The sequence below is a fragment of the Microcaecilia unicolor genome, chromosome 1 (assembly GCF_901765095.1).
Source record: "Microcaecilia unicolor chromosome 1, aMicUni1.1, whole genome shotgun sequence".
In the NCBI taxonomy this organism is placed as follows: domain Eukaryota; kingdom Metazoa; phylum Chordata; class Amphibia; order Gymnophiona; family Siphonopidae; genus Microcaecilia; species Microcaecilia unicolor.
Window position 1 is genome coordinate 60,632,909 of NC_044031.1, and position 22,440 is coordinate 60,655,348.

At 43.2% G+C, this 22,440-nt stretch overlaps 1 protein-coding gene across 4 annotated transcripts in view; it reads right to left on the reverse strand.

Moving 5' to 3' along the window:
• The window catches only part of MINDY4 (MINDY lysine 48 deubiquitinase 4), a 180,283-nt gene that overhangs the window by 21,367 nt on the left and 136,476 nt on the right, over positions 1–22,440 (reverse strand). For all 4 annotated transcript variants that reach the window (XM_030197772.1, XM_030197746.1, XM_030197754.1 and 1 more), the window contains 2 exons: positions 10,409–10,472; positions 6,958–7,119 (listed from right to left, as the gene is read on the reverse strand). In XM_030197772.1, coding sequence (XP_030053632.1) covers positions 6,958–7,119; positions 10,409–10,472 — 226 coding nt within the window. The remainder of the gene's footprint in view (positions 1–6,957; positions 7,120–10,408; positions 10,473–22,440) is intronic.

Genomic DNA, 22,440 nt, shown 5'->3' on the forward strand with positions numbered 1-22,440 from the left:
GAAAAAGGCGCGCCCTCAGACATTTAAGCAACCACATAGTAGTCACTAAAGACCACTAAAGGGTGAAACTTTGCACTTCATTCATTGGGTCGCTCACTCACTATTGTGGTATTTTATGTGCTATTTTGTGCTTAGTACAATTGTGTGAAACCAGACGCTAAGGGCTCTGATGATATTTAACAAAACCAGCCTATAATCATTGTACATATCAACTATATAATTCCTGGGATCTTACAAGTCATCCATATCTTGTCTAGGAACAGAGTAGTGTGGGATATACAAGTTGAAGCGACTGCTTAGAAGTCATGTTTAATCATCCTCCATATAGTGATAAAAATGCATGTTTATAATTAGTAAGATCAAATACTGGCAGACACTGTGCAAGGAGAATAAAAGATCTTAGTACTGCTGAGCAATGTGAACAATGTCACAATGGCAGAACTCAGCTGAATCAATCACAGATCTAAAAAAAACAAAACAAATCTCATTTTCTTTTCTGTTTAGTCAATTTTTAATCCAAATAAAGCGTACTAAACTTAACTTTAGAAAACTGTTCAAAATCCCTGATGAGGTCCGCATTTTGATATTTCTGCTTCAAGGGGGCCTTGCAAAACTCTGCATTTCACTAAGGCATGGTGTTATGAGTGTTAATTCTTTCTTTTTTTCTTGCTGTAAGATAATTGTACTTCCTTTTATGCTCCTCCCATAATGTGGACTGGATGTTAAGTAATCTATGATCTTTCCTGGCGGTGCCCGGTATGTTTTTGATGTTTATTTTGCAGGGGTCAATATTGGATACTTTGGCTGGTATCAGCACTTAACTGGCCAAGTGCTGACTCCACCCCCAAAATAGCCGATTCTGAGTTCAGCGTTAACTACACATTTTCAGTGGCACTAAACCGGTTAAGTGCTTCTGAAAATGAACGGTTTGCCCTGCACTGGTGATTTAGCTGGCCAGGAGCCACTTCCGGCAGGTTAAATCGCTTTTTTTTGTTGTTACATTTGTACCCCGCGCTTTCCTACTCATAGCAGGTTCAATGCGGCTTACATATTGTATACAGGTACTTATTTGTACCTGGGGCAATGGAGGGTTAAGTGACTTGCCCAGAGTCACAAGGAGCTGCCTGTGCCTGCAGTAGGAATCGAACTCAGTTCCCCAGGAACAAAGTCCGCCACACTAACCACTAGGCCACTCCTCCACCCTGTAAAATTGAATAAAAATAAATTAATAGATAAGAAAGAAAATTGGGCAGACTATAACTGGTCTTCATCTATTTCTCTAATGTACCAGATTGTGTGCTATGGTAACTAAATCACCTATCATTTAAACAAGCTCAGATGATTGACATATTATGCTAGTTATCACTCTCACTATAATATCATGCAGAGACAAGGGGTCTCAATGAAACAAAGGATGTCCTGAAAAATACAGTTACTTATTGTCATGATAAATCTTCTAATAATTTTATATGAAACATAATCTTTATTATCCTCATAGGAATGAGGATTTACTTAAAGTAATACACACTGATGTTCTTGTGTTCCCAAAATAATCCCATAAAGTCCTATTTCTTTTTATGCTTTCCAATCTATGAAATAATAGAAAGAATGGATGTAAAAGGGACCGTTGTGTCCATCTGGGAGCATAATGCCTCTTTAAAGGATGGAAAGTCACCAAATTTAATATACATGAAGAAAATGGTAATATCTTGACCCAAGTTAGAAAACCATTTTTGATGAACGAACCCTTCCAAAAAATACTTATTGCTTTACTGTGGAAGACTATTAAAGCTCAAGTCAGGGAAAAACAAATTGAACAAGCTGGTGAAGGATGGTTCAAAAAATACTGCTGCTCATTTTAATTTATAGAGTACCCAAATTTGAAAGGGCTTGAACTTTTCTGGCAAAACTGCACTGGCTACCAGTTGAGATATGTTCAGTTTTTAAGCTTTGTTTGGTTACATATCACATAATCTATGGTATTGCAGCAGTTTGCACGTAAAGTTTAATTAACTTGTAAATAGAAAAGCAACTATGCAGTCTAGGAAATTTCTTACTCTATTTTTCCAGTTGTAGAAATTCTGTATATAAACTGGTTTCATTCATTATGCTTTCCCTACTTAGCTTCAAAATGGTGGAATACTCTACCTGTTGAGATATGTATCCTGGATAATTATGCTATATTTTGGAAAAAGCTAAAGACTTTAATTTGAAAGTTCTTGTCTATATCATGAGGTTATATTGTTTTGCTATAATTTTCATTGCACGACACTTTTTGCTCAAAAGCTATCTCTTTTGCTTATTATTGTCCAGCTCATTGAAGTTCATGGAAAATGTGGGATAGAAATGTAATTGAACTTTTAAGTCACTCTCCACCCTACATACCTGTCCTATACACATATACCACCACACATCCTCTTCTCTCACACACATCTCCAACTTTCATACACCCTAAATACACATAATCACATTTACCCCCATACACATATCACTCCATACAAGCAACCTTCATGCAAACCTCATATATGCCCAGACATGTATCTCCCATTCACACTTCATACACAAGCATCCCCTCTAGACACATACATAGGCACACTGCTTATATTCTGCCACAATGATGCTGGTATGTATTAGGGGCATAGCCAGGCCTCGAAGTAGGAGGTCCACAGCCCAAAGTGAGGGGGCACATTTAGCCCGCCTCCCCGCTGGCTCCCCCCCCCCCCCCCCCAACCGCAATGCCACATACTTTGGCTAGTGGGGATCCTCAACCCCCGCCAGCTGAAGCATTTCTCCAGCGATGCTTTCCTTATATTGCCTGCCCTGCTTTCCCCTCAGGTTGCACATGCTCGATTTTAATGAAATTGAGCATGCGTAAAGTGCACGTGACGAGAGGGAAGCAATGCAAGCAATGTAAGGAGAATAGTGCTGGATAAATGCTTCAGCTGGCAGGTGTTGGGGACCCCTCCCCCCCAAAACCAGGGGCCCTGGATCCATTTTTGGGAGCCCAGGTCCCTATGCCCCCCCCCCCCCCGTATATACGCCACTGGTATGTATAAGCAGAGCCATCCTTAAGGGACAGGATGACCGTTGAGGGAGGAACAGTGACGCATATGCTCTTCTGCACTGGGCAAAGATAGCAGAGATCCTTCATATTCAGAATCCCAAAGCTAGCAAACTCCAAACAAATTTTTTTCCTACTTTTATTGTCCGGACAGCTCAGTCTCTGTAGCCCATGACATCCACATTTTGCAGAGATCGAACTATGTGCTGGCTGCAGAATGCACCTCCACATTCTCCTGTGGGACTGTGGGTATTAGCTGTACACACTGCTTTTTCTGTTGTGGGGGGGGGGGGGGGGGGGGGAGAGGCCATTTTCTATGTATGTGTTTGGGGTGTGCAGAGTCTGGCCTCTTTCACTAACATTCCGACACCATGTGTCAATTTTTATCAAGCAATGGAAAAGGTGATGGTACTCAGCAGTACAGAGTACCTGAAAAAAAACTTCTGCATATGCACATTCCACCCACTTATACACTCCCATATATCCTCCAAACATGACTAACTCAACCCCCTCCCCCTCCATACACACCCCACACAGAAACCTCAAGTCCATCATACACCCTAGAAACATACCCCCGTCTCTCCACAGACACCCCAAACTTCCCCTAACTCTCCTCCACTCCTTAAGAACAATCCCCCACACATCTCCAAGATATAACCCTACACAAATAAACTCCAACACACACTTGATATATGAACATCCCACACCCCCATACAGTCCTTCTACCCCCTCAAGGACTAGATTCTATATATCACACCTAAAAAATCAGTGCTGGAATATAGAATGTACCAGGTGCCTGTCCACACAACTAAATTTAGTTGTGGGCAGTTACGCAAAGTAAAATCTGGTGTAAATGCCGATGCCTACATTACGTGTGGACCAGGTGTATTCTATAATAATGCGCATAGATTTTAGAAATGCCCACAACGCGCCCATTCCACACCCATGGTCACGCCCCCTTTTCAACTATGCAACTTAGAATTTGCATGCATCACGTTACAGAATATACTTAGACTGTTCTGCATGTAAATTCTAATTAATGCCACTTAGTGTCAATAATTGCTTAAGTGGCAATTATCAGAGTTGACTAGCTTATTAACTAATTAAATGACTCTTTTACTAAGGCGCATAGAAATTGGAACTACCGCCCGGCTACCACGTGCCCTGGGCAGTAATTCCATTTTTTACGCACTTCCAAAACATGCAGAAAATATTTTCTATTTTCTACTGCATGGTGCTTACCTGGCAGTAATCAGCAGTTTATTATCACTGACATTTACCACCCGGTTAGCAAGTGAGACCTTATTGCTAAGTCAATGGGTGACGGTAAGGTCTCAGGCCGAAAATGGACGTGCGCAGGTTTTAATTGTGCTGTACGTCCATTTTTGGCCACGAAAAAAAATGATAGGCCTTTTTTCCAGGCATGCTGAAAAATGGACCTGTGTGCGTTCACACACGCCTACACCAGAAGAGGCCACTTTTCGGCGCGCCTTAGTAAAAGGGTCCCTAAGTTGCATGCACAAATTCAGAATACAACTGGATTTGCGTGCGCAAATTAGATCGTGCTATACAGAATCCAGGGGCAAATGTATATCCCTCCATACACACCCAACCCCACACTTCTAGACATAAATCCTCTACACTGAACATTCTTGCCACACTCCCAAAATATACTCCTGTACATTAACCCTCCACACACAGCCTTCTCGCCCCATTCCCACTACACCCCCCCCCACACAAATTCTCTTTAATATGCATACCTTCATGTTAACATTCGACACATCCCTCACACATTTTCATATGCATAAGCTTCCAATACACCCCATACACACTAATCCCCAGAATACAAATCTCCCAAGCACCCACTCTCACAATACTCTCCCCACTGTGCCCCATACATATACACACTGGTAGACACATACATCTGCAATTTATAATTGTTCATGGGTTTGTGAATGTGCCTGTGTTCACTCTTCCTTGCTTACTTTTTACATTTTTTAAATTTATGCCTCAATGGTTTGTAGTAACTGAGGAAAGTTGGATACTGCTTTTGTTTTGCTCTTGGCCAAGCTACAAAGATGGGAGGGAAAGCTTTGCAGGCAGCATTTACCAATATTCTGCAGTATGTCTCCCGTTAAGAACCACAATCTTACCTAAAGTTACATACACATATAAGCAGACATACATAGATGCAAAAAGCTGCCTGCCAAGTCACTTTTCTTCAACCCTTTCGCCCCTACCCAGTCAGTGAAACAAGCAGAAAAACCATACTAAACCAATCTAAGTACTCAATATGTAATTTAGAAACTCAGCTTGGAAAACATTCTTAGTTATGTCTTTGTACAAGTTCCACATTTGTTATGCTTTCTTTCTCAAGGTATGGAATGTTGGAAAGAATTATGCAAAATGGGTCTGTGTTTGTTCACCTATCTGTCTGTCTAGGAGTAAAATAACTCCAAAGAATGGAACAAAATTCACTATATTTAGAAACGCTGGAGAACCAAAAGCACTGTGTCAGTATTTTTGAAGAACACACTGTTCCAAGGCATCCCAATTGCTTTACCACAGCAGGCAGTTAGGGCTTGTGGAATGTGGAATGAGTGAGGAGAAAAACCTGAAGCAGCTGGAGACTAATGACACATTTCAAACAGTCTCCTCTCACACTTTTCAGCAAACTCCCGCCAAATATACTTGGTCAAGCCCATCCCCTTTCTCCTCACACAAGTACATGCCAATACAATACTGATGTACCTCCACAAATCTCAAAGTCCCCAAAACTAACACCTTCCCCTAATGCACAACTTAAAAATATGCTTCTGAACATCGAGGTTGTCCATCTCCCCCTCACAAACATAAACACTAACAGTCAGACATATTTCAGATTCATCACTATTCATACATTTATCACCAACTGTTGCCATCTTGCCATCCATTTTAGCAATGGACTCCTGCCTGTAAATCCAAATAACTTGAGATCAGACACGCATTTAGTTTTTTTATATCATCCAGTGTCACACCGAATTGCTACCCTTAGCCATTTGTCTCCATCTGGCTTGCCAGGTACTTTCTTTACTTAGGTTTTGTGGATTGCGGAAGAGAAGATCAGTCATAGGAATGCAGTTAGTGCAGCGGCCTGTGAACCATGGGAACCGGGTTCAATTCCCACTGCAGCTCCTTGTGCTTCTGAGCACGTTGTTTAACCCCCTACTGCCCCAGATGCAAAATAAGAAACTGTATATAATATGCAAATCACTTTGATTATAACCACTGAAAGGCGGTACATCAAATCCCATCCCCTCTTACATCACCATCTCTCATTTCTTCCCTTCTCATAAAACCCTTTTTTTTTTGTCAGGGTAATTTTGAAAAGCATTTTCATATTTATAACTTATGCCTGGATATTTACATTTTTTGTCATCATAATCCGTCTCTCCTCCCTGTCAGGTATATTTTTTAAGCATTTTAGGGTATATAAGGTTCATCTAAAAAAAGAAAATAATGGTAGAGATTCTGCTACATTCTGTAGCACTCCTTTCTAATGACTTAGTGTTACATGACCCCCAATGATTCTGTTTTCAGGACTAGATATCCAACATATATGGTCCAATGATTTTGAGTTGTCTTCACCAATTATAATATCCACATCAACTCTTCTTATATAAGGATAATCTGCTTTAAGACAAGGAGTGGAACATGGTTAGCTAAGTTGCTTCCACATTTTCCTCTAAAATCGTGCTAAGAAGCCTGTTTTCTATACTAGTAAATACTAATACTAGAACAACTACATCCTTATTCTAAATACCACTTTATGGCCACTTCAAATTATTTAGCAGACACATATATACTAATTTTTTAAAAAAACATAATATACATGGTTAAAAAAACATGATACATACCTGACATATATTGTAGTGCTCAAAGCGAGATAAAAAACCGATATCACTGCGAACAGTAATGCCTTTTAAAAGTGTAGAAGATCCATTTTCAGAACTGAGCTCTACTGTATCATTGAACACGTTGGACACAGCATGGCCAGTCAGAAGAAGGTTTACAAGTTCCTGTTTATAGTGAAAAGCGTTAAATCACTTTTACATCAGTCTTATAAGACCAAAAAAGAAATTAGTTCCAAATAACAATTTCACATCTAAAATATTAAGAATACACTGAATAAATTACTTATATAGTCTTAAGGTCACTGGGATTGTCTTTCTAATGTTTGATCTTGTTCATATGTGGTTTAATTATTCTTGGCACTTCTCTCAATGCACACCAGAAACAAATAAGCACATGCTTTTTTTTTGTCTTTATCTGGGTATTTAATGATACCTCTTGATTTGTGTTTCCCTGATTCACTTCCCCTAGATTCTATATATGGCGCCTGAAAATCTGCATGGAAACCGAAGCATATTCTGTAACAATATGCATAACTTAACTGGTTAACTAGCTAATCAGCGCTGTTTGGATGTCAAAAAGCAATTATCACTAATTAGCATTGAGATTTATGCACACAACACATTAAGGGGCCCTTTTACTAAGGAGCGTAGGTGTCTAGGCGCATTCAACACGCCTCAATTTGGAACGACTGCCCAGCTACCACAAGCCCCGGGCAGTAATTATATTTTATACGTATGCGGGATATGCGCATCCGAAAATATTTTTATTTTCTACCGCATGGCGTTAAATGGGCGGTAATCAGAAGTGTACACATGCTGACAATTACTGCCCGCTTAATGCATGAGACCTTACCGCTAAGTCAGTGGGTGGCAGATAAGGTCTCTGACCCAAATTGGACGCGTGCCAATTTTTATTTTGCCACACGTCCACTTTCAGCCAAAAAAAAGCCTTTTTTTTCTCAGGTCGAAAAATGGACCTGTGCGCGTCCAATACATGCACCTACAACAGCGCAGGACATTTTTTTGGCACCCCTTAGTAAAAGGACACCTAAATGTGTTCTATAATGTGGTGCACCTAGTTGAAAAAGGGTGTGGCCATGGGCAGGGCATTTCTAAAATCTATGCGATTATAGAATACACCTGACCAGTGCCTAATTTAGGCATTGGGATTTACACCAAGTAAAATGTGGCCTACATGGATGTGACCAAATTTAGTCACGTGGCGAGTTGCTTGGCGTATTCTATATACACTGCGGAAATTTAAGTCTATAAAAGATACGCATACCTTAGTGAATATGCCTAGGCGTCATTTTTTCCGTGCATATTTTTCAGGCGCTATATACAGAATCTAGCCCATAAGGTCAGGCACCTAAAGTGTGTGTGCTAAGTACAAATTCTATAATGGCAATTAAGCGTTTACTTGTGGAAGTCCACAGTTCCATGCATTTCTGCTAGCTCTATGGTAAATTTTTACTAAAGTGCACTAGCATTTTTAGTGAGTCCTAAAAATCAGTGCGCTGTAAACGCTTAGCACAGCTTAGTAAACAGGGCCCAAAGAGTTTTCAAATTTTTTGTAAAGTAGAATCCAGTTCCACCACATGTATATGGAAAGGAGTAAATTATCCTTCAACTGAGTAATTATTAACTTTAGTGCAACAGAAAAAAGCACTATGGGCCTTATAATAGAAGTGAATTTTAAAGACTGTTTTTAAACTCTGCCTTGACCGACAAATGCACTCGGGGTTTGTATTTTTGATTAGAAGTAATTCTGTTTAAAAATGATTGTTTAACTCTGTTTGTATGAAAATGATTTGGAATGTAGAAGAAGATAAGACACAGCTCTAATTAATTTGTTATGTGAAGGGAGAGATGGAGTCTGTTTCAAGTTCAGACTGGCCACCTGGACTGAGAAACATGTGACCACATTCCCACAGTATGGCTTGTTTACCAAAACAGAGAAATTCTCAAGCATTCTGTAATTCTATATAATAATTCTCACCTCCAATGTTCTAATGTGCCTGGTACCGTGGCTCCCTCGGAGGTGGTCTGCTAGGCAGTTTAGAATGCACTGACGTCAGTGATGTCACTGACAGCTGATTCCAAGGCAAGGGGAGGAGTAGGGAAACACGCTCCGCGTGTTTCCCTACTCCTCCCCCTGCCTGGGAAACAGCTGTCAGTGCCCCCCCCTCGGCGCAACACCCAAGCCCCTGCCCTGCAAAACCGCGAGTCAGGCAGGGGGAGGAGTAGGGAAACACGCGTGTTTCCCTACTCCTCCCCCTGCCTACCAATCAGCTCAGTGCCCCCCCTCGGCGCAACACTCAAGTCCCTCTGCCCCAGCGCAGCACCCAAGCCCCTACCCCCCCTCGACGCATCACCCAAGACCCTCCCCCCGGTGCATCACCAAAGCCCCTACCCCCCCCCCCCCCCCGGGCACATCAACTCCCTCGCCACCCGCAGCCACCAATACTAACGCTGCCTGACCGCTGCTGCTTCTTCTGTGGAGCAGCAGCGGCCGGTACAAAAAGAAAAAAGCCAAAAAAGATTTTTAGCCTGAAACGCGGCTCCGTAGACAGCCATCTGGCATTGGCTTTCGTCACTGCAGCCGCTCCTCCTCTCCCCTCCACGTCACTGCCCCTGCAGGAAGACCCCGGAGGAGCGCAGCAACGTCAGAGGGGAGAGGAGGAGCGGCTGCAGAGATGACAGCCAATGCCAGATGGCTGTCTACGGAGCCGTGTTTCAGGTTTAAAATCTTTTTTTGGCTTTTTTCTTTTTGTACCGGCCGCTGCTGCTCAACAGGAGACGCAGCAGTGGCCGGACAGCGTTAGTATTGGCGGCTGTGGGTGGCGAGGGGGTTGATGTGCCCCGAGGAGGGGGGTAGGGGCTTGGGTGATGCGCTGGGGGGGTAGGGGCTTGGGTGATGCGCCGAGGGGGGAGGGGAGGGTCGCTGGACATGGGTGGCTGGAGGGGGGCAGGGGGAGGGGAGGGTCACTGGACATGGGTGGCTGCAGGGGGAGAGGAGGGTCGCTGGACATGGATGGCTGCAGAGGGGGGCAGGGAAGAGGGAGGTGGGGAGGGGGTCCTGAGACCAGATGGGTGGCTGCAGGGGAGGGCAGGGGAGACAGAAGGGACGCTGCAGGGGGGAAAGGAGGGTCACTGGACATGGGTGGCTGCAGGGGGGGCAGGGGAGAGAGGTGGGTCGCTGGACATGGGTGGCTGCAGGGGGGCAGGGGAGAGAGGTGGGTCGCTGGACATGGGTGGCTGCAGGGGGGGCAGGGGGAAAGGAGAGTCGCTGGACATGGGTGGCTGCAGGGGGAGCAGGGGAGAGAGGAGGACCAGTTTGTAACTAAGTGGGGAGTTTGAAAATTTCCCCCTTTGAGTACCCTTTGGGTATTTCGATCATCCTGTTAATCAGAATTCAGCAAACAAAACACTTCAGAAACAGAAGGATACCTACCTGAGTACAGTATCCATGAGTTCCAATCAAGTAGTTAGTAGGCACATCAAAATCCTTACGTACTCTGGAAAAAAAATAAAGATTTCAGAAACTTTAAAACTTCCAATTTGCATTCTTGGAGGTAATACCACAAACTACTACTACTACAAATCATTTCTATAGTGCTACAAGATGTACACAGTGCTGTACACATTATATGTGGGTTCTTTCTCTGTCCCTAGAGGGCTCACAATCTGAGTTTTTATACCTGGGGCAATGGAGGGTTCAGAGACTTGCCCAAGGTCACAAGGAGCTGCAGTGGGAATCGACACGCAGGTTGCCAGCATCAAAGCCTGCTGCACTAACCATTAGGCCATTTCTCCACCCTGACATATTATTCGAATATTTTTTATATTTGTGTAACCCCCTTAAAGTGGTCTAGACAGTTGCTTAGACTATGTCTGGGAAACATGGACAACAGGGGTGCACACTATTATTTATTGGTTGGGACTAGGCCAGGGCTAGGATTTACCTAGGAGGTTGAGCAAGCTCTGCACTAGACTTCACATTTCAAACAATGATGGAGACCACACCAGTTCTTTTTGCTGAAACCCAAAACCTTTACTGTCTTTATTTAGATTGTAAGCTCTTTTGAGCAGGGACTGTCTTTCTTCTTCATGTTCAATTGTAAAGCGCTGCGTACGACTGGTAGCGCTACAGAAATGATTTATAGTAGTAGCAATTGATGAGGGTACGAATTCAAAATTCTCAAAATACATGCCCAATATATACAAAAGCTTTCTCCTCTCCGCCAATCAAGCACAAACATTACAAAGTTTCTCTTTATTCTCCTTGTTACTCAAACCAACTCACCAGATAGGTGAGGGCTTAGAATGGCTTGCACATTTCACTTTCCTGATAAGATTAAGCAGATGTTAACTATTATCAAGATTTAATTAGCTGGTAAACACAGGCTCCTGGGTATCTAAGTGCCAGTCATTGTGGCTCTGCAGTGATGATGTTACTAGATGTTAAGACAGTTCTTTTTTTTCTTCCTGCCTGATAAGGGGCCCTTTTACTAAGGCGCGTAGGCGCCTATGCGCGTCCAACACACGTCAAATTGGAACTACCGCCCGGCTACCGCGTGCCCCGGGCAGTAATTCTATTTTTGATGAGCATCCAAAATATTTTCTATTGTGTGGCGCTTACTTGGCGGTAATCGGCAGTTTACGCACACTGACGCTTACTGACTGGTTAGCGCGTGAGACCTTACTGCCAAGTCAATGGGTGGTGGTAAGGTCTCAGGCCACAATGGATGCGCGCTGGTTTTAATTTTGTGGCACGTCCATTTTCGGCTACAAAAAAGGCCTTTTTTCCAGGCACGCTGAAAAGTGGACCTGCGCATGTCCAAAACGCACCTAAACCAGTGCCTGCCATTTCTCAGCGCATCTTAGAAAAAGAGCCCCTAAGGTTGTAATTTATATGATTTGCCTGGATGACACAGCAAGTACCCTAAATAAATCTCCTCTCCTCTTCCTGGCCTACCTCCCCACTAAAACATGCCAACAACTGGGTTTCAGATCTGTTACTTGCCCCCTGGTCCTTGAATCCTTGCTCCTTTAGCAGGTGTCTTTAGTGTCAACTCGGTGGGGGTACAGCAGGCTGATTCTGCATTCAGGGTTTCTGCATCAGATGGACAGGAGGGATCTCCCTCTTGGTATGGGTCAAAGGGGGAGATGGAACTCAAGAAAAATTTGGTGGGCAAGCAGCGAGGTTATAACACAGAACCTTCCCAATTAGCATAACCCCCCCCCCCCTTCCTTTAGTTTCCAGAGATTTCTATACTATTCCCCATAGCTCTCTAACTCTCTGGAAACTTCTAGTGTGAACATGCATAAGACTCCCTGCTAAGAGTGATCAAGAGTGCTGGGTGTATTTTGGCTTTAGGTGAGAGAGAGGGCACCTATATCTCTGACAGAAGATGTGTCATAAAAAGCTTAGTGGGCTGTTATACTTAGAAGCACAAGTTAAGATGATCACATTTTCAGAAGGGACTTCAATGGAGTATACCAGAACTCAACTATGATGCCCTAGCGGGGAAATGGCAGAGGAAATTGAAGTACACAATGTAACAGACACTCCTGCCTAAGGAACATTTCTAAAATAACAATGAAGGGAAATGTAACAATAGATTTCCTTGTGGGCTTATATTTTATTATAGTATTTATTTACAGCCTTTTTGAAGGAATTCACTCAAGGCTGTGTACAGTAGGAATAAATCAAACATAAGCAATAGACAAATCCCGCCTCACCCCGTGCCGCCCAGTCACAGCACTCTTGGAAAGAGCAAACAAGCGACCCACATCCACCCGCTCCACTCATCACTCCATAGACCTCTATCATATCTTCCCTCAGCCATCTCCTCTCCTAGCTGAAGAGCCCCAGCCGCTTCAGCCCCCCCCCCCTAACAGGGAGATCATCCCATCCCCCCCATCTCCGCACCTTCCCTAATTCCACCATGAACTTCACAAGACGCGGCAACCAGGACTGCACACAGTACCCAAGGTGTGGTCACAACATGGAGCAACACAAATGCAGCATTCTGAATCAATTGGAGTTGGTACAGTCACTTTGTAATCATTTAGAGTGCATTACAGTAATCCAGTCTTGATGTTAACATGGCATGCACAACTGGAATAAGATTTGCCTTCTCAATATAAGGATAGAGGCAGCGTAGTTGTGGCAAATAGTAGAAGCAGCTCTTGAAGGTTGCTTGGATTTTGGGAATCAGAGTAAGTGTTGAATGTAATTGTATTTCAAGGTTTCTGACTTGTGATTTGAGGGGGAGTTCATACTTCCCGAAAGAGATTTTAATGTCAGATATGTGTCTACTTGTGTTAGGGACCCAGAGAAGCTCGGTTTTACTTGGGTTCAGACAAAGTTTGTTGTGTTTAGCTCATTCTTGAATTGATGTTAGACAGGTAGTCAGTTTATTCAAGGCTGTAGGTAAGTCAGGTTCAATGGGTATGAACATCATCCGCGTAGATGTAGAACTGAGTGTCCATTGACCGAATCAGCTCAGCTAGTGGCTTGAAGTACATATTGAACAGTATTGATCCTTGTGGTACCCCACAGGTCAGTACCCACAGTGGTGATGAGGTGCTGCCAAACATTATGAACTGTTGCCAGTAAGATAGATAAGATCTGAACCAAGCAAGTACTGTTCCACTGATACCTGTTTCTGCCAGTCATACCAGCATGATATCATGATCCAGTGTCAAAAAGTTGCTGAGAAATTTAGCAGTACTAATATCGAGGCAAATCTCCTGTCTTGGTTTCTGTGAAGATCAGGGCCATTTCTGTTCCATAACCGGGTCTGAATTCAGACTGGCATGGATCCAGCCAGTTTCTCTCTTCTAGCCAATCATATATAACACCACATCAAGCTTACCAAGCACATATCACTAATAGAGATGAATATCCTAAGTGTAAAACTCAGGGGGCTAAGCTAGGACTTATGTTTTGCTTTTGTGCTTTCATTCAGCAATTTTGGAGTGAGATGTGTAATCACTATGGAGGAATGTTTAGCGTTAATACACCACTTATATCTAGTTTAGGGGACCTTTTATTAAAAAGTTGGACCGCTAGACGACCGAGGAGTAAAAGGGGCGATCAGGGAAGACAAAGCCGTAGCGGAGAGATTAAATGAATTCTTTGCTTCGGTCTTCACCGAGGAAGAATTGGGTGGGATACCGGTGCTGGAAATGGTATTCGAAGCTGACGAGTCGGAGAAACTTAATGAATTCTCTGTAAACCTGGAGGATGTAATGGGGCAGTTCTACAAACTGAAGAGTAGCAAATCTCCTGGACCGGATGGTATTCATCCCAGAGTACTGATAGAACTGAAAAATGAGCTTGCGGAGCTATTGTTAGAAATATGTAATTTATCTTTACAATCAAGAGTGGTATCGGAAGATTGGAGGGTGGCCAATGTAACGCCGGTTTTTAAAAAAGGTTCCAGAGGAGATCAGGGAAATTATAGACTGGCGAGTCTGACATAGGTGCCGGGCAAATGCATTAAAGGACTGTGCTGTAGTTTGCCTGCTACTGCATGTTAGACCAGGCATTTTGCAATTTTCAGATTTCTCTCTCAGGGGTCATGGTGTAGGTAGCGAGTGGGTGTGGAAGCATTAGCCTGCTAGCGTTAATGTCCTGCAGGTACCACATGCTAATGGTTACATTAACGCCTGACCTATAATAAAAATATAGAGGGAATGTCCCCAAAAGGTGTTGCGTTAAATTATGGCTTAGCGTACGGTAAAATCTTTAGAACAAAAAGGATCCAGAAGATTTTGAGGAAATTATATATGATGTCACATAAGTGCATTCTTTTGAATTGGACATGCCAAGGAGTCCCATCAATTTCCCAATGGCACATACAGATGAGATCTTTGTTAGATATGGAACCTTTGGCAGCAGATCTCAAAAAGGAATTACAGTGGAAAAACTTTCAGCCCACTTGGGATCCTTATTGGAATATTCTTTCTGCTAACGCACATAATTCAAAATAAGAATAGCCATACTGGGTCAGTCCACTGGTCCATCTAACCCAGTATCCTTGCTTCCAACAGTGGCCAATCCAGGTCACAAGTGCCTGGCAGAAACCCAAGTAGTAGCAACATTCCATGCTACCAATCCCAGGGCAAGTAGTGACTACCCCATGTCTGTCTCAATAGCAGACTATGGACTTTTCCTCCAGGAATTTGTCCAAACCTTTTTTAAACCCAGATACGCTAACCTCTGTTACTACATCCTCCGGCAAAGAGTTCCAGAGGTGAACTATTCATTGAGAGAAAAAAATATTTCCTCCTGTTTGTTTTAAAAGTATTTCCTTGTAACTTCCATGAGTGTCCCCTAGTCTTAGTACTTTTTGAAAGAGTAAAAAAAAAAATCGATTCACTTCTACTCATTGATGGTTCTTTAATTCTTACAGTAGTTATGCTTGTGGATGTTCCTTTGACATATGTAGCTGTTTGGTTAGGGAAGGGGGGTGTTATTGGGCAATGTATCTTAATGTTTTTATTGTTTTAAATTTATGACTTTGTTATGATATTTTGTACTTGTCGCTGCATGTAAGAAACACGCACGCACTGACTTGGGGGATGTTTTTACACTATTGTTTCAATAACAGTAATAAAATAAACAGAAGTATTAAAAAATACAAAGAGCAATTTACACTAAATTGTGCATGCTTTGAGAATAATAAAACAAGCATATATTGAAGTGTTTATTAAAGTATATTTATTTATTTAATTGTAACATTTGTATCCCGCATTTTCCCACATATCAGCAGGCTCAATTTAGATAGTGCTGAATAACTTACATAGTGATTTATGGCTTGCAACAATTCAGAATGCAGATGTGTTGTTCCTTGAAGATGTGGGATACAGATCTTGATTCCCATAGTGTTTGCACCTAAAGACGACATTAACACTTCCTCCTATTGTCCTGTTTCTTTCTCCCAAAGCACCTAGCTGACGCATATTCCATAGTAAATTCACTTTAGACAATGTCACGGACTTCCAAGTGGCCAATATTTCTTATAATGTGAGCAAACGCCGGAGATCATTATCATTCTAGTAAAACTTTTATAAGGATTATTTTTGATCAGGACTATTTTAATACATTTTGTTCAGGAATTCTTCCTCCTTTAAATTTTGAAGTATAACAGTCAGAAGTTCACCAATTTGTGCCCCAGTTAGTACGGGCTTTGTCTGAATTGGTATCACTGTAAAAAAAAAGAATATATATAAACATACACACACAGATATTATATATATATATATATATATGTTTGATATATATATATGATATATATATATATATATATATATATAACATATCATATATATATATCAAACATATATATATATATATATATATATATCTATCAAACATATATATATATATATATATCAAACATATATATGACAATTGACCGACTCACCCGCAAATGCGCAGTAGAGACTTCCCTCTCTGTCCCGCCCTCGCGTCAAGACGTGATGACGTCAGAGGACGGAATAGAGAGGGAAACGGATGCTGCCGCAGGAGCCTGGAGATGAAAGAGCATCGCCGGTGCACCAACCTCCACCCCCCCCATCCCCGATGTCGCCGCCGCTGCCGCTCCCGCCCCCCTCCGTATCGGGCCCCCTGCATTGACATGACAGCGCCTCTCACCTCTGTGTGGAAGTGCATTTACACGGAGGTGAGAGGCGCTCTCATGTCAGTGCAGGGGGCCTGGCACGGAGGGGGGAGGGAGCAGCGGCGAGGAGGGTAGCTTGATATGGGGGGAGGGCAGGGGGAGAGAGGAGGGTTGCTGGACATTGGGAGAGAGCAGGGTGGGGGGGAGGCCAAGGGAAAGAGGAGGGTTGCTGGATATGGGGGAGGGCAGGAGAGAGAGAAGGGTTGGTGGACGGCGGGGGGAGGCCAAGGGAAAGAGGAGGGTTGCTGGATATGGGGGGAGGGCAGGAGAGAGAGCAGGGTTGGTGGACCGGGGGAGGCCAGGGGATACAGGAGGGCTGATGGACATGTGGGGAGGGCAGGGGAGAGAGCAGGGTTGCTGGACATGGATCGAAGGAGGGGAGGGCAGGGAAGAGAGGAGGTTTGCTGGACATGGATGGATGGAGGTGAGAATTATTACATTTTGCAAAACACAAATCTCGCCCAAACTATAGACCAGTAGCATCCATTCCCCTACTCACCAAAATAACAGAAGGCATGGTGACCAAACAACTCACAGAATACCTAAACAAGTTTTCGATACTGCACGATTCCCAATCAGGATTCCGCTCTAATCACAGTACGGAAACCGTACTAGTCACGCTTATGACCAAACTCAAACAATTGATAGCAAACGGCAACAACATACTACTGTAACAATTTGACATGTCAAGCGCATTCGATATGGTTGACCATGGAATTTTATTACACATCCTCGAATACTTCGGAATCGGAGGTAACGTTCTCAGATGGTTCAAGGGTTTCCTAACCACCCGCTCATATCAAGTGACATCAAACTCGACTACATCAGCCACATGGACACCTGAATGCGGAGTTCCACAAGGATCCCCCCTCTCACCGACCATATTCAACCTAATGATGACACCCTTGGCTAAGCTACTATCGAATCAGAATCTAAACCCATATATATATGCCGATGATGTAACAATCTTTATCCCATTCAAACGCGATCTAAGAGAAAAAACCCAATGCCTAGTTCTCACCTCGCAATACAACAAAAAGGAATTCACCACCATCAACACACCTAATCTAAGTCTACCAATCTCAGACACCCTAAAAATCCTTGGAGTCACCATTGATCAACACCTAACACTTGAGAATCATGCAAAACACATAACTAAAAAGATGTTCCACTCAATGTGGAAACTAAAAAGAGTCAACCATTTTTCCCAAGGAATGTCTTCCGCTACCTGGTACAATCATTGGTACTTAGTCATCTGGACTATTGCAACTCACTCTACGCCGGCTGCAAAGAGCAAATACTCAAAAAACTCCAGACAGCCCAGAACACGGCAGCCAGACTTATATTCGGCAGACCAAAATACGAAAGCGCAACACCCCTTCGCGAAAAACTACACTGGCTCCCACTCAAAGAACGCATCACGTTCAAACTCTGTACCTTGGTCCATAAAATCATCCATGGTGACGTCCCAGCCTACATGTCAGACCTAATAGAACTACCACCCAGAAATGCAAAAAAATCCTACCGCACATTCCTCAACCTTCATCCTCCCAAATGTAAAGGCTTGAAATACAAATCAATGCATGCATCAACCTTTTCATATACAAGCACACAGCTTTGGAACACACTGCCACGGAACCTGAAAACGGTCTACGAAATGACCAATTTCCGCAAACTCCTGAAAACTTATCTCTTCGACAAAATATATCATAAAGAACAACACGCGTAACTCTACATTCTTTAAGATATCCAGGAACGTTCTCTAATGTCTTTTGCTTTCACATTATCATGTACCTAATGTCTATGACTTTAATACTATCATGTATCACACCATCATGCACCCAAAACTTCTGCCAATACAAATGTATACTCTTTTCTATTTCCAGTACTATGTATGAACCATTTTTAGTCTATTCCTGAGAGGTGACAAGTGACAATATTTTTACAGCTTGTTTAAACAATGTTACATGTTACATTTTGTTGTGTGGACATTTTGGGGTTTGTGAATAGTTTTTTTTTTTTTAAGGAGATTGGTGGGGGGAGAAGACAGTCGCCCAGTAGCAAATGGTTCAGTGTCAAGTATCCTTAAAGAATACAATTGAAACGGGCCATTTATGGAAACCCAATAGAGAGCTTTCAACAATGATGAATGAAAGCCAGGAGTGCTCAAGGAGAAAGCAGGGTAAAGGATACACATTATCCCTGTCAACTTTCAAGCAGCTTGTAGATGCCAGGAAAAAACACAAGTTGAAGTGCTTGTATACAAATAGAGCCTAAAAAATAAGATAGGAGAGTAAGAGTATAAAGCACTAAATAATGAGCAGAAGGAGACAAAACATAGTGGTAAATGGAGCTCATTCTGAGGAAAAGGATACTACCAGTGGTGTGCCACAAGGTTTAGTTCTTGGTCCGGTTCTTTTTAATGTTTTAGTAAGCGATATTGCTGAAGGGCTGTCTGCTAAGGTTTGCTTCTTTGTGGATGACACCAAAATCTGCAACAGGGTAGACACTCTTGATGGTGTGGATAATATGCTTTTATCATGTCGCACATGAAAAGGACCAAAACATATCTGCAGTCAGTGCCTACATTTTAAACCACTTTCTTTAAAATGTGGTACTTATTTTTAACAGCACTTTCCTTCCAATTTAAACAAATAAAAATAAACTTTCATAAGTTCTCTAGAAAACTGTTAAAAGATATTGCATTTGATTCCATCATGTACAGAGCATGTAAAACAAGGTTTGGCCAATTATGATTTATTCCCCCTACTTCTTCCCAGGAGATAAATGCAAACCCTTCCATTTGGAATGCTGTCCAATGCCAAAAATGCTGGTGGTTGTTTAATTTTAACAGCAATTCTCTTGCTACAATCTAAACAGTGTCATTAAAACTTCATCTTTTTGTTTTAAAAAATGTAGAAATGTGTAGGGGCTTATATCACCCAATTAAGCTGGCTTACACACATACTCTTTGCTAGCTTGATAAGCACAAAATAGAACGTGCAACAGCACTGACTTTGCATTTAGTATTCACTTGTGTGAAATGGAAACTTTAATGCAACTTGGAGCTTATTTACTAAACTGTGTTAGCAGTTAATGCAGCAATTAACACATATTAATGGTAGTTAATGCGTGTTATCTGCTATATTAATAGGGTAAAGGTAATGGAAAACGGAGAACACATCATATAATTAGGGCTAAATTCAGTACATGGCACCAAAATTTGGGTGCTGAAAAAAATAAGATCTAAGCACTAGTCCAGTGATGGCTTACCTATGGCACACGTGCCAGAGAGGGCACGCGGAGCCCTCTCTGTTGGCACGCGCGCTGCCGGTCGCCTCACCCGAGACTTTCAGGCCTCCCATCCACCCGGCATCAAGCATTCCTCCCTCCCTCCCACCCGGCACCAGCCCACCCGGCCTCCCTCCCTCCCTCCGAACCCGAAGAAATTTAAAAGTCTTCCCTTGTCCGAGTAGGCGGCGTCAGCATCAGCAGTAGCAGTGAAAAGCATGCTGCTGGTTCGGCGCGTCTTCAGCCTTCCGTCTCTCAAGCTCTCTGGTCCCACCCTCATTTCCTGTTAGGACGGGACCAGAGAGCTTGAGAAACGGAAGACTGAAAACGCGCCGAACCAGCAGCACGCTTTTCGCTGCTACTGCTGATGCCGCCTACTCGGACAAGGAAAGACTTTTAAATTTCTTCGGGTTCGGAGGGAGGGAGGGATGGCGGGCTGGTGCCGGGTGGGAGGGAGGGAGGAGTGCTTGACGCCGGGAGGGAGGGTGCCCTGGTGCACGCTGGGTGTGAGCGAGGCCTGGTGCTTGGGTGGGAGTGCTGGGTGGGTGGGAGGGTGGGTGGCAGGGAGGCCTGCCTGGTGCTTGGGTGGGTGGCCTGCCTGGTGCTTGGGAGGGAGGCCTGCCTGGTGCTTTGGGAGTGCTGGGTGGGTGGATGGCCTGGTGCTGGGTGGGAGGGAGGGAGGCTTGGGTGGGAGTGCTGGGTGGGTGCATGGCCTGGTGCTGGGTGGGTGGCCTGGTGCTGGGTGGGAGGGAGGGAGGGAGGGAGGCTTGGGTGGGAGGCCTGGTGTTTGGGTGGGAGTGCTGGGTGGGTGCATGGCCTGGTGCTTGGGTGGGAGGGAGGGAGGCCTGGTGCTGGGAGGGCAGGGGGGAGAGGAGGGTGGCTGGAGGGGAGGGCAGGGGAAGAGGAGGGGGCTGGACATTTGTGGCTGGAGGGGAGAGAAGGGTTGCTGGACATAGATGGAGGGCAAGAAATGAAGAAGAAAGGAGGAAAGTAAAGAAATAAATGGAAAGGAAGTCCTGGAAACGGAGTTAAGAGAACAGATAGAGAGCAGCAGAATCAGCGACTAGGACCAATATGGATAGAAAAACAAAATCACCGGACAACAAAGGTAGAAAAAATCATTTTATTTTCATTTTAGTGTTTGGAATATGTCCAATTTGAGAATTTATATCTGCTGTCTTATTTTGCACTGGGTATACTGGAGCTGTAATAACTTACAGAAATGATTTATAATGAAAGAAAATCATGTTATTTTTTTCTCCTATACTAGAATAACATTTTCAATGATGTCTGTTTATATGCACTATGGCTGGTGTAAGGGGGTGTGGCTATCATAGGGGTGGAGTCATATGTGGTGACCCCATCCATAATGAGTACCGGCACTTCGCAATGAGTAATTAGATTTTGGGTTGCTGTTTGGGCACTCGGTCTCTGAAAGGTTCGCCATCACTGCACTAGTCTATAAGCGGTGTTCAGAGTTGGCTGCCATTTAGAGAACAGCACTTAGTGCCGGGATCCACGCTCAAAATTTACACCGAGGCCTCGTGTAAATTCTTATGCCTAAATTAGGCACAGATCTGCTGTATTTTACAAAACTGCACACAAATGGTAGGAACACCCCTGACCCACCCATGTCCCTCCTATGTATACGCCCCCTTTCTGGATCCAGGCTTAAAAATTTACATGTGCATCTATAGAATACGGACTAGGAAGATGCGTGCAAATACAAGCACTCGTATGCAAATTCTACAGGTCAGTGCACCTCCCATTTGGAACACCTTGCTTCTAGAGCTTCAGTAATCTAATATTTGTGCATGCAAGTAAACAGACGTGTGATTAGTTTTATTTATTTTATTACGTTATATGATTTTTTTTGCAATGTTTTAAACTTGTTACCATGATTTTGTTATATTTGTTATGCATTACTTCAGATTTTATAATTTTATTGTAAACTGCATTTTACTAGGTAACTGGTTAAAATGATATAAAGGTTGTGAGCATATATAGCCCATCCTATGGTTCATTCTCAGTACTCTCAATTAATTCCATAGCTAAAGAAGGAATGCAACTCAGTGCCAGATGCACAAAGGTCCCGTTAAGAATCCGTCTGCATTTCTAAATCGGTAAAAATTTACTGATTTAGAAACACAGAGGGATTCACAAAGAGAACTGCATACAAATAAGCTGCTCATTGCTTTGGCGACCCACCTCAATTGCATGCGATATGGAGGAAGCCAATTGGTGAGCTAAGCATGCGCAGAACAGTCAATCGCTGTGCGTGGCTGCTGTGCTCATGCTACAGACGGCTGTTAAAAGAGGGTATGCTGGATGTCTCCTTGCAAGATATAAAACTGCTTTAAGCCTGATTTGGTCTCGTGGTGTTCGTGAGTATCATTGGTAAAATTCTTTTAAAAACGGCTCTCATACATGCAAAACAAAAGCTGTGTGTATGAAAGCAATAGATGTAGTCCTTTTTTTTTTGCAACCACAAAAGCGCGTT